This window comes from Athene noctua, chromosome 21 (genome assembly GCF_965140245.1).
Source record: "Athene noctua chromosome 21, bAthNoc1.hap1.1, whole genome shotgun sequence".
In the NCBI taxonomy this organism is placed as follows: domain Eukaryota; kingdom Metazoa; phylum Chordata; class Aves; order Strigiformes; family Strigidae; genus Athene; species Athene noctua.
The window spans coordinates 3,955,680-3,968,405 of record NC_134057.1 but is presented as its reverse complement, the minus strand read 5'-3'; the positions used below and the strand labels follow the sequence as shown (position 1 = coordinate 3,968,405).

The window sequence follows — 12,726 nt, the reverse complement described above, 5'->3', positions numbered from 1 at the left end:
AGTAAGAGCTGCTGAACAAATGTAAATAGTTGGAATGTGTACAGCCCCACAGAAATAACAGTCCAATTGATGGAAAAGTAAGATTATCCAAGAAGCAAGATCAGCTGAAGTGCTTCCAAAAGAGCAGCTTTGTTCTGAACATTAGCTTAGAAGTTTTCTTCACATACTACATTAGAAGAGTCCTTTGATCTGTTTTGACCTTTTGTATAGTACAGGCCACAAGAGAGTTTAAACGGGATCATGTTCTTTTAACTGAATTCTTTTTTAAAGTGTCTGAACTTGATCAGTGGAGAATTTTCTGTAGCTTCAGTGTCAATTACCTTCCCTGTTAAAACATAAACCTTTTCAAGGCTCAAGTACATCTGTTTTCCACCACTAGCTGCTGCTTATGGTTGTCTGCTAGATTCAAGAACTCCTGTTACTGCAATTTTCCCAGTGTAGGTTTGTCAAACTCAATCTCATTCCACCTCACCTCTCCGCAGTCCAAAATCCTGGAACTGTCGTGGCATCTTTATACTTCCTCATTCTTGTTGTCCATCTCTAGTCCTCGGCCAACTTGCCCGTAACTCTCCCTAAACTGTTGACAAAGTAATTTCTACAACATTGATGGAAGGACAAATGGGGAGGTAGCACAGCATCATACCCTTCAGCCACATTCATTCCGTGCATTCATGTATAGAATTCCCAATATTTGTGATGCTGTACTCCAGCATTTTACCAGATACTTGTCATTTACAAAAACAAACAAAAATTTGGAAAAAACCCCAACCCACAAGCATAGATCAGTAGGGAAGCCAACAAACAAGCATTCATTATACATTGTCAGAGTCTCACAAGTTTCAATGAAACTATGCCAATGCATGACTTCCAAAGAATTCTCTGTGCACTGGTCAAACTCAGTTGTCACAGCAGTCAGATACTGAAACTCATCATCCAACAAGCGCCCAAGTCCTACACGGAAACAAATCTTGCTACATTCTGCTTTGTCAGTTAAAATAATGCCAACACTTAACATGCAAAAAAATTAAAATGAAGGCTTCAACTAAATGGACTCCAAACCCTAAGACTAACAACATCAATAATAATAACAATAACAGTAATAATTCAGTCCTTTAAAAGTAATCAGGTATGCCTTCAGGATCAATCAGGCTTTTATATGACTGAATACTGTTTTTGTGAACATGTTTAAGAAAACCCAAACAAAACCCAAAAACTCAACCAATGAGCTCTTCTATCAGTTAAGACACTTAATTGTTGTATGGAAGGAAAAATAATGAAAAGACTCATAGAAACCAATTCAGATCTGGCAGGACTGTGTTCTTGCTGTCTGTAAATCAAGAATTTCTACATAATTACTTCAAATTTATCTTGTTAAAACTAAGTTTTCATATCTAGAATATATTTTTCATTCCATGTGAACGCAACATGCTGAACGCCTTCTAGCTACATTTTCACTGAGAAACTAAACAAAACTATTCAGATTGGGCTCATATACAGCTACCACTGGCACGGTACCAACATTCAGCAATAACGGAATTCAAAAAATGCCCAATTATGAAAATGCTTTAGCTCCAAGAACTTCCAATACTGCACTGGGGAAGTTATGCATACCTTCAAAGAAAAAAAAACAACCAAACAACAACCCATCTCCAATAATCAAGTTGTATTTCAGGTTTTATTTAAATAAATTCAAAAATATACTTATAGCCAATATTTACATATTCAATCCAATTACTCTTCAAATCCTCCTGGTTAATAAAGAACAGATTCTTACAGTAATTATTAGATGTGCTTACAATGAAGCACTGTACTTTTGGAAAAGCAATTAAGCGTCTGCTGAACATTTAACCAGTGTTCCCAAATCCCCAGGAGAACACTGTTCCTGTAATATGGTATTCCTCTACCTCCCCCTGAAGGCAGCAGCATTTTCAGAACATGAACTGCTTTCCAGATATTGAAACCACCTAGTAAAAGGACATTTCAAAGGACATTTCATGGCAAACTGGACCACTGATTTGAAAAACTGAAGACAGGTTTTATAATCAAAGTTTCAGTCAAGCCACAACATGATTTTTCACTTTTCTGAAAACATGTTAGCACTGGAAAAATCTGATTTCTATCCAAGAGAGTATCCAAACAGACAGCTTTTGCAGGTAAATTCACTTTGTATCTTTAAAGTCACACACTAATACATAAATGCTTTCAATTCAAACCTTTTGTCTCTTCCTCCAAATACTATTAGTCTTTCTGTGCTTCATTTCTCAATCAGCCACGTTTTCTGAATTAAGAGTCTTTTATTCTGTTGCTCAATTATTAGAGCCAATATGATCAGCATTGTCAGGTAAACACACGCCCATGCTCTGTAAAATGTTAGAGGTGGGTCCTGCCAGTCCAGACTGAGCACTGTAGGATTCAAGCAGGTTAGCTACGAGGTTCATATCCACATCAACTGGTGTCAACTCGGTATCTTCAGCTCCGGAATCAGGGCCAGCACTTTGAGATGTAGTTGCATTAACAGAACTTGCCTATAGTAAGTATAAAGAGCAAGTTTTATCGAATTGTATAAACAGGTTTAAAAAAAGACAAACCATAAGAGAAAAGAAACAAGGAAAAGTTTTGCAGCCAATGAAATACAGTACGTTCCACACTCTCTTGACAGACAGGAATTTAGTCACCAAATGCTCATGCCAGTTAAAAATCATCGCTTTCCATTATACAGATTAAGTTCCAAGAGAAGGACAGAGAGGGTTACTGAGTCCTGGCTCAGTTTCCTATGGGAGTAATCTACTACAGGAACTCAAGAAGTCAAGCTGCAGCTGCCTGCCTACTACTGAAACAGGGTAAAACAGGGAAATGAAACTAAGTCTTGGAAACAATGTTCAAGTTAAAGCTTAGCTGGTTTTTGTTTTGTTTTAAAAAAAAAAAACAAACCCCATGGTGCAACTGCAGCACATTTTGCTTGCACGTGGCATTTTTTTTAATAATTAGTTAGCATATAATCAGAAGACAGAAGTTTTTGACCATGTTACTCAGAACGACCACTTTTAGCATATTTCCTCTTTTCTAATAAAGCTCTCAAAACTGTTCTGCTACAAACTAGAAATCAAGACATACTTACCCCTTTCTTTTGGGCAGTGAAGCTTTTGCCAACGTTGGTATGTGCCAGTTCACGGTCCATCTCATTCATGTATGACTTGAGACTGCCTATAAGCTCGTTAGGTGATTCCTTCTGGTCTTCCCTTTGATTTTCAGCATCTAAGTCTTCTTCATCCTCATCCAAGAAATCAAACTCCTCTTCTTCATCCAGATCATCAGAATCCAGCTCTTCTGAGTCTGCCCCTGTGCATTATTTTGTGTCAGTACAGATAACAAGCAAATAAGCACAGTGCCCGTGGGTGATCAGAAAACCAGGGAAGCCAAATAACCATGAGATACTCCGATAAAAGGAACAAAGAAGCAATCTCACCTAAAATTCTGTCTAATGCTTTTGTAAAAGAATCTACATCAAAGGTAACATGGGATTCATCAGATGACCTGAAATATAAAAATATTTTAAAATAAATAAAGCTTTTATGCTTGCATAAGCCAACACAGGCATAAGCCATATGGCATACTGATTTCTCCCAAGCCTAGGTTGAAGCTGGGACATTTGAACTGACAGTCTGGGAAATGTTTAGAAGTCTGAGGCCTGTATGAATTAGAAGTGGAACAGCAAGTGGAGGAATTCCTGGCAGAAGTAGAGGAATGAGAGAGAAAATACACCCAACAGTTTTAATTGTTTGTTGTGACCAAAGAAAAATTGCACTGAAGAGAACCAAAATAATCGTGCCTGAATCCTTCTGGAACAAAGTGGTGGTAGTACACCTCAGTCAAAGATTTAAAAAGCTGAGAATCTCTGAGGCCTCCTGCCTAGAAAGAACACTACAGGCTTCATTCTGGCCTCTCTTAAGGTTCAGTGGTTTGCCTTTTTTTTGTTGTTGTTTTTTGTTTGTTTTTTAAATAACTGAAAAAACCCTACATTATAACTCAGACATTGACACTTAAAGGTAATTAAAAAAGGATCAAACAGTTAAGAGCATAAATTGAGTAAACCCTTATACTCTTTGATACAGCTCACATGGCGTTCTTGTCTCAATATTAAAGCTATTAAAAAAGAACCTAGACAATTTGCTATTACCTCATTCTTTTTTCAAAAAAATTTAAGGCCTGTTCACACCACAGTCACACACACTTTCTTAACTTCAGCAATTAATCTAGTGGCATTCTGCTGTTGTCTAAATAGTTTATTATCTTCAGTTAGCACTTTTCTTCCACTATTGGGAACAATGAGAGGGATCCACAGTGATTCTTTTCTCCTACCTCTATGTGTACAGTCTGTGCTTCAGTGGTGCAAAAGCAGGCCTAGTATATTCAAAATACTAATCTATAGGAAATCTAAATACAGCTGTACCACAAAAATCAGTCTTAATTCACAGATTCCCTTGTCTTAAATTTCATTTTTATTTCTGCACAGCCTCATCAGAAGAATCTCAGCAGTGTGAATAGTCCCTCATAGCAGAAAAAATTCAGCTCAAAAGAACTTCAGCTGCACATTTTAGTAACAGTGCTAAGAACTGTGATAACGAACAACAATAAGCCTTCAACTTAAAAGCGTTAAAAAATAAAAAAGGTAAACCCCACATAACCAAACTAAATACGAGTGCTGAAAAACAGGACAACTTGCAGCATTTTTACCTGCACCAGTGTCAAGAGTGGTCACCAAGCTGGTTTAAAAGTAACTATGTATTCACTACTAACATGGGTTTCTTCCAGGCCTCTGCTAAGTAGAACACTTTCTAACTTTGATTCTGTGCATTACAAAATCAACCAAAGGGCTGAAGCAGAATGGAAACCCATTCTACAGCAGACACGATCTTAAAAATACTACTACCATGGCATTTCTGCTCCTTCATGCGTTGAGACTTTGGATACAAAAGCCTTCATACTTTCAGCAACTGCTTCCAAGTCGTATTTCTGCTCATCCTCATTTGCGGAAGGAAGGGACTCATTTCTTGCCTCCTTCAGCATCTGATCTAGATCATCTGGTGTAATCTCCAGCCAACTGTCATCTGAAAGAATATAGGACGTATTTGTTATTCTGCACAAGTCTGTTAGCCCACAAGGCCTAATCCAGACGGTTGAGAGCACTGCTAGCATTTTGTAGCTTATTTTTACACTGTTTTCACGCTGATACGGGATAACACAGGGTGTAACGCAGTGAGAGGCTGGGAAGAAGAGTGTTCAGATTTCATTTTACTACTTTAAAACATCGCTTTATATACTGCTTCAAACTAGCAGATATTGTTCTAGTCACAGACAATCCTTATGCCACTAAATGAAGGAAGAAAAGGCTTGCACTGTAAAGGGAGAGCCAATCCAACCTTCCACTGTGACCATGAACACTGAATGTTGGACGTGTGCTAATGGATCATTCAGAAATACAGATGTCATCTGTACTGCACGCTGGCAACAACTACATTTCTGTCAACTGAGTGAAAAAAATGTATTATATAAAGTCTATGCTGGTCTCATACAGGCCATCAGAGTAGACCAGAGAGTAACTAATTCTGTATTGTCAGTATTGAAATTGGTTTATCATTATCAAATGTTTAAATACTTTCTGTCTGGTAGACAGCTGACACATGGTACTTGATCTGGTGTAAGTGTGCAAGGTGTTACTGATCCAGTGCTATCAAACCAGAAACTGGATTGTGTATCTCGCCAACTCACAGCCCCAAGCTTTGTGGCTTATGAACTGGTTGCCTCAATCTGAAATGACAGCCCATGAACACCACCTCTAGCAGCCACACGATAGGAGACCAACTACGTACAAACAGAGACTGGTATAGTGCTGTGAACATTCACCCTCTCCCTCCACAAATAATCATTTGTGGTAGGAATAGTCCACCCTCCCATCCTGCTCACCATCCTCTGGAGGAAGACTAGCAGCTTCTCTCTCAAATTCCTTCAAATCAATAGTTGTTGTCTGTAGCAATGTCAAGATTTCATCACCTGGGCTCACTTCAACAGAGCTAGAAGGAAAAAATTCAATTTGCTCAAATGGATTTTTACTAGCATTACAATGCCAATGGCATTACACACTCCACATGCAGGTTTTCACTCAAATTCCTCATTATTCCTTCTGTGCAAATACGTCAAAAAGATAAGTGAATTGGGGGGAAGTACCAGAATGCTACTCAGTATCAGCCAAAACAAGACACAGTCAATTACTGTAACTCCTTGTTGATGGCTCCAAAGCCCACTTTTCATGTTCCCTTTGTTCTCTACATTTATTTTGTCTTGGTAAACATTAGGATGGCCAGATCCCAAACAGCACAAACCGGAAATTCAAGCAACTAACAGTCAAGATATTATGAGCTGGCAAACCCTCAGATATTTTTGCCATGATCTAGTTTTTGGATTTGATCTTTTGGAGAAATCCACAGCCAGCTGCCTGAGTAAAGGAGACAAATTGCTCTGTAGTTATTATTCACTGGAATTGCTTTTCAATGAAGCTTTTAAACACCTTCTATAGCCGACCAACAAAATGATGCTTTTCAGTCACCCACTTGGAATAGCTTAGCATTTTACAAAACCAAGATAAATAGTTACTCAAGCAATAACTTCTACTAGTAGAGTCTTCTAGAGCAATAAATACCCATATGTCCAAGCCACAGCATCTATGTTAAATGTACAATGAAGAAAAGGGTTCAGGTTTTTTGTAACAAGTATTTAAAAAGGTAAGTTAAAGCACTTGTAGGTACTGTGTATGATTACTCATGAATTTCAAGTAGCTCTTACCTTTCTGGCTTGGTAACAGATTGCTGGAAGTAATCTTCTGCCATATGCAACAGTTCCACGTATTGAGCAGATCCTTCCATCTGTCCCTATTTAATGCAAGCCACAAGTATGAATCTAAAGAATTCTCCCTCCCCTTCCTTTTCACAGCCAGGTTTCATAACGATGACTATTTGCCACAGAAATTTAGTGCTGAGAAAAATCAAAGCAAGTAATAGTGCTTTGCCATGTATGCTTGGAACAGAATATGGGAAATGGGCATAAGGTGTTTTCATAGCCAAATATAAACTGAAGTCTTGTGCTGCAATATCCTGTGGTGTACATTAAAAACAATCAAAGATAATACTATGTCAAAGATAACACCAAGATTCTTACAACAGGGTGGATTTACCATGCCCAGGTTACAATCGTGCAGGAATTGTGAATGAATGTCTTGGTGTTTGGGAATTAAACAGAGAAGTGGCACTGCAGTACCGTAAAAATATTCCCCTTTTCCTATATTTACAAGATATTAACCTAAGAATTCTGATACAAGCTGTCCAATTTTATAACCTTCAAATAAGTAGTCAATTTATGTCCAGTCTACAAACTTCAAGTAAGTAGGTAAAAGCACCTTTAAAAAAACAAACAAACAAAAACCCAAAACCCACACAAACGAAAAATACACTTACATGGCCCCAAATGGGTTCATGCCATGTGGTGGTTTCCTTTATTTCCCCTTTCTTTAGACGAATGGTTCATCCCCAAACATACACACACACATACACACACACACAGAGCTTCACCTTGAAATAATTCTTCTCCTTTAGGCTGCTGAGGAATCTTTCCCACAAGGGACCCCTTAAAACATTTCTCTTGGAATTGGGAGATACTTTACTGCACTTGGAGCACAAAATTTCAAAGCCATGAGCCTGTATAAGAGATGCAACATGAGGTTCTCAAGATCACAATTTTAAGTGCAAGATCACAAATTTAAGTGCATTTTTAAACAACTGCATAAAGAACTGACAACCATCGAGCTCCTGATGCTGCCATTTGAGAAGCAGGTGCCAAAACCAACTATATGTCAGGTAGCAATACCTTGCTTTGGAAGCTGGAATCTGTCTTTCCGCAGCAATAAAGGACCATTTTGACTTTGCAAAGTTTCTCTACACAGGCAAAGCAACCTAGAAACAGATCTGTAGTGCACAAGCTACTCCTCATGTAAGACTTTACCTGTACTTATAATCTATTTAAGAGTGCTCTATTCTGTAAAACTCCCACGATATGGTACTTCCAGAAAAATGGTAACTGTGAATTTGCTTGCATCTTTCTGTACAAGTGGGCAACTTAAAAAGCAAAGAGTCATTTCTTGGACATATGTAAACAAGCAAACAAAATACTAAGTACAAAATGCAGAACAAATAATTACCAGTTTCATGCCCAGTTCATAGGCCTTGTATTGAGGGTGAGATGGGAGGGGCAGCGTGTATCCACTACGTCTATCCGGAACAAACTTCTGCTGGACCAGTTGTGCATATAAACACTTTGTGAAAGTAACCTGAAAAAAACAGAGCAAAAGAAAACCACTCACTGCAGCGTGACTGTGCTGCGTACAGGAATCAACTTACCACCAGTTTCCTCTAAATTTTGTTTTAAAGCACCCATATTACAGACAATACCTGAGATCATATTCAAAATACATCTTAGCTACCTTTGCCTTTGCTTTTCAGATCTTATGAGGTATATTCCAAGTTGAGATCTTTAAATAAACATGAACTTCATTCAGTCTAATTAACACATTAAAACAAATCCTCAGTATTCCTGCCAACGTGGTACATTTTGAAAAAGGTAAGGGCTCTTTCCAATTAATGAAACTGAGATTTCAAAAACAGTCTAGAAGTCTGCAACTTGACTTCCAAGCTTATTTTCAGGAGCCGAGGGGTATAACTCTGTAATGCAAACATACCAGATACAACACTGCTTGGACAATGCTCATGAAACACTTCATAAAGTAGCTCTCACAGAACTGTGTAAGCACAGCTGAGAAGGTGGAAAGCCTTGGAATGAACAGCCAGGGGTAGTTGAGAGCAACTCCTGGTGTTGTCTGGAAGTGCTGTCAAACTGCTCTGATCACAGAACGAACTCAATTAGCATTTCAGCAGAGGAAATACTAGCAGTAACCTCTGATTTCAGAATCACTTATCTCACAAATAGCCATTTGAAAGTCTAGCTATGTCAATCTGAAGAAAGAAAAGCTACTGACATAACGAACTGGAAATTTATGTCCAGCATCAAAATAAAAAAATAAACCAGAAAACATTTTATTTTAAAAATTAAATCCACATATTTGTATCATATGACCACAGAACCTCCGTCAGTTACAGAACCTAATTAAGTGAGAAGCTGCATCAGAAGGAGCACTTACTACAGTCATCACACGCTCGTCTGGAGGGAAAGTCTGAAAAGAGCGACACGCTCGGAGATCTGCAGGATCTCGCAGGTAAAAGGCCTGGACTGCTGCAGCCACCAAGGAAGGGCGCTGCCTCAGCACTGCCACTATGCCTGCCGGAAGGTAGCAGTGGGCTCGGTGAAACGAGGCCTGAATTTTCTCAGGATACCTGTATCATACAATAGCAGCAGAGGGTATTAAGTGTACTGCAAACCCAAAGCACTCTTTTTTAATTCACATTCCCATTTTCACTTTAATATTAATCTATATCATGGGCCAAATGCCAGATGATTATTTTAACCTAAAATTAAAACTCAGCTAATCTAACACCTGGAATGTCTGGTTTTATATATCTAAATCTATATATATATCACATATATATGGCTAATAAAAATTTAATCCCCACATTAGTAAGATGAATCACTGTGAACTTGACTAACATGTCCAGCGCCGAGTGTAGAAATCATCTGGTTCATGCTGGAATATCCTTGCAAAAAAATCATGTACAGTGCTGAACAGACCTGTGACAAGCTGACGCTCTGAAAAGCATGCTGGTTCTACATTTTAGTTTGCCCTTTCTCTCCCCACAAAGGGCTCCTAAATGCTCACAGAACTTGCAAATTGTTTAGTACAAGAAGGATGTGAAGGAAGAATAATTCATCATTTTCAGGTGTGGCATCATAGCAGTGAACCAGTCACAGCACAGCCTAGAGGACGCGCTGGTCCCCCTCTTTAGAAGGATGCCACAGAAAAACCTCTAGCTGGTGGTTTCTGAAAAAACAGCAACTTTATCACACCTAACAAGAAAATGAATCCAAGAAAGTACCCCAGACAGCTCACAATCTAAACTTACTGATGCAGAAGACCGAAATAAACCCCCCACATACCCACTGATGCGTTTATACACTGCTGTTCTAATGGGCTCTGCAGCCAGGAACTCCTCAGGACGGGTGGATAACAGCGTTAATGCCTGCGAGATCGTTGGAGTGGGAGCAGACAGGTCACATTCCTGCTCGTGGGGCTCTGACAGCGGGATGAGGTGCAGCTCTCCTTTGTAAAAGAACACCTGGCAGATAGTAACAGTCTCAGACAGGATAAGAATAGCCACACATTAAGCAATGGAAAATTTAATTTCAAATACAAATGCATCTGTTTAAACACAGAGAATACTGAAGAACAAATAGAGAAACAATGCAGGAAACAGCATGATTTTTTTTAAAATAGGAGATGAGGTAAATACAGATGCCAGAGACCATGATCCAATCAGTAAATAAAAAACCCTATTTTAACTGCAACATGTTTGGTCAAATGTATCTTGTTTCCTTAATAACAGTAATACCAAAAGTTTCTCTTCAGCTAGAGATTTGCTGATCAGGAGAATCAGACAGCATAACCTAACTGCTGAAGAACAGGACAGGGCCTGAAAAGTGTTATTTCAGGTGTTACATGTGACCTCTCTTGGTTCCCAAGCCTAAGAAAATAACTCAACATAATAACACTGTCAACTCCCTCACTCTGTCTGTTCCCTCAAAGGGAAGGAAAATATGGGCCTGCTACTTCAGATACAGGTTTGAAATTCATTTTTGTGTCATGTTCCACCTATTTTAAGAGTCTTGTGACAGACACAAAAAAAAATTAAACAGATCTTTGCTAATGAAAAAGTAAGTTCTTTCCATTTAAATCCACTGTCAAGAAACTCGGTAACTAGCAGTCATCTAGTGAGGTGATCTGGCTGCAGACTCCGGGTGAAGGAGCTTGCTCATTAATTCACCTGCACCAGACCCAGTCTGTCTCCTTGCAGAGACTCCAGCCTCGAGCATTCCCCAATCTGAGGGTAGCAAACCCTCATGCCTGAGCACTTGAGAATAAGGTAGAAAAAATCCAAGTGGCTATAGCAGAGCTAGAAAGCTCAGGTGGATCCCAAGAGTGCTCCTGAGGAGAGGAATGTGGTATGTTTGTGTTACACTGCCATGTTATCCAAGCTTTCCTTACACTCCAATAACCTAGAAAGCAGAAAGCAGGCCAAACTTACTGGTTTTACAGATCAATCAATGGCACGATAGCTTCACTGCCTTCGCATTTGGCACCATGAATAGCAAGTTTTACAAAGTGTAGTCAGCTCTGCATTATGGAACAACTCAAAGAGGGACTTATGTGCAAGAGTCAGATCTAGCTGAACACCACAGACTCACAGCCTAGCAGGCAGGTCTGTAGTCTCCAAATGAATGTTATGCCATTAGTGTAAGAAGATATTAGTGTAAGAAATTTCTCCTTCCATCAACAAACCAATTCTAGAAGAACCACTTGGTATCTGTAGCAATTTCCAGATACCTCTAGAGCAAATTCTCAGGATGCGCTCACTCTGCATAGCGCTGTGCCAGAGCATGCAGAGCAGAATCAAGTATCAGAGGTTTCCAGTGGTTAAAGTCTCTCATTCCATGTCCACAGCAAGAGTAAAGAAGCTCATTAAAACCAAAACAGACTTTGCTGAAAAAAATATGCTGTTAATTAAAACAAGTCTTGGGCCCTGACCAGAGGTTTCTTCACAAGTAAGGGATAGATAGCGCTCCGGATTATCAGTGGTAGTCAGACCACTTGGCTGGATAGAGGTGCAAGAGAAAACTCCAACCGGTAAGTAAAAGGCCATTGTGAGCCACTGGCCAACCGGTACATTAGTTTTACTCACCCTGTTGTCACTGTTCTCAGGATTCAGCCACTTTGGGAGAAAATCAGCCGCTTCTATCAAGAGAAACTCCCCATCGTTGTCATCGATCCTGGCCAAGGAGAAATGACTTTCTTACCAGGGAAAGTCTCGCACAGCACAACAACGTGTGTTTCTAAATCTAATTACTAAGGGCAGGTTCCACCTTTGTTGGTTTTTTTTTTAAGACACGACCTCCCGTCAGCCCCCGTCGGGGAAGGCGCTGCCCCCCCGCCCCAACCCCCGGGCTCCTCAGCGCGGCCCGCGGCGGCTGTTGTTACCTGCCCGCCAGCCCCGGGAACTCCCTGGTGATCTCCCGGACGAGGTAGACGATGAACCACTCGTCCTCCACATTGTCCCCGAACAGCGTGGTGCCGCCGATGTGCTCCGGGGTCTCGCCTGGCCGGGGACAGAGAGAGGAGAGGCGGCTCAGCGCCCCGCCGCGCTCCCCCCCGCCACACGCCGCCGCCTCCCGCCGGCCGGGCCGCCCCTCCGCGCCCCGTCCCCGCGGCTCGGCTCACCCCGCGGCGGCACGTAGCGCAGGCGGAACGGCTGCCGCTGCCAGATGTAGCTGGCCAGGAGCGGCGCGAACCGCACCGCCGCCCCCTCGGCGCAGCGGCGCAGCTCGGCCTCGCCGCCCGGCCCCGCCGCCGCGAACAGGCGGTACCGCACGGCGTCCTCGGGCAGCGCCGCCCGCCCCAGCCCCGCCATGGCGCCGGCCCGAGCGGGCCCGAGGCCGGGCGGGGACGCTCCGCCC

The 12,726-nt window shown here is 41.0% G+C and overlaps 1 protein-coding gene across 1 annotated transcript; it reads right to left on the bottom strand.

Annotated features, from left to right (window-relative positions):
* Nucleotides 1–1,648: 1,648 nt before the first annotated feature.
* Nucleotides 1,649–12,698, bottom strand: ECD (ecdysoneless cell cycle regulator). The gene is made up of 13 exons (XM_074924415.1): nt 12,491–12,698; nt 12,251–12,368; nt 11,955–12,042; nt 10,156–10,334; nt 9,245–9,437; nt 8,249–8,377; nt 7,623–7,748; nt 6,841–6,926; nt 5,965–6,071; nt 4,931–5,108; nt 3,467–3,534; nt 3,119–3,339; nt 1,649–2,525 (listed from the first exon to the last, which is right to left on the bottom strand). The coding sequence occupies exons 1-13, from the start codon at nt 12,678–12,680 to the stop codon at nt 2,307–2,309; spliced, it is 1,902 nt and encodes a 633-aa protein (XP_074780516.1). The 5' UTR covers nt 12,681–12,698; the 3' UTR covers nt 1,649–2,306.
* Between the last annotated feature and the right edge of the window lie 28 nt (nt 12,699–12,726).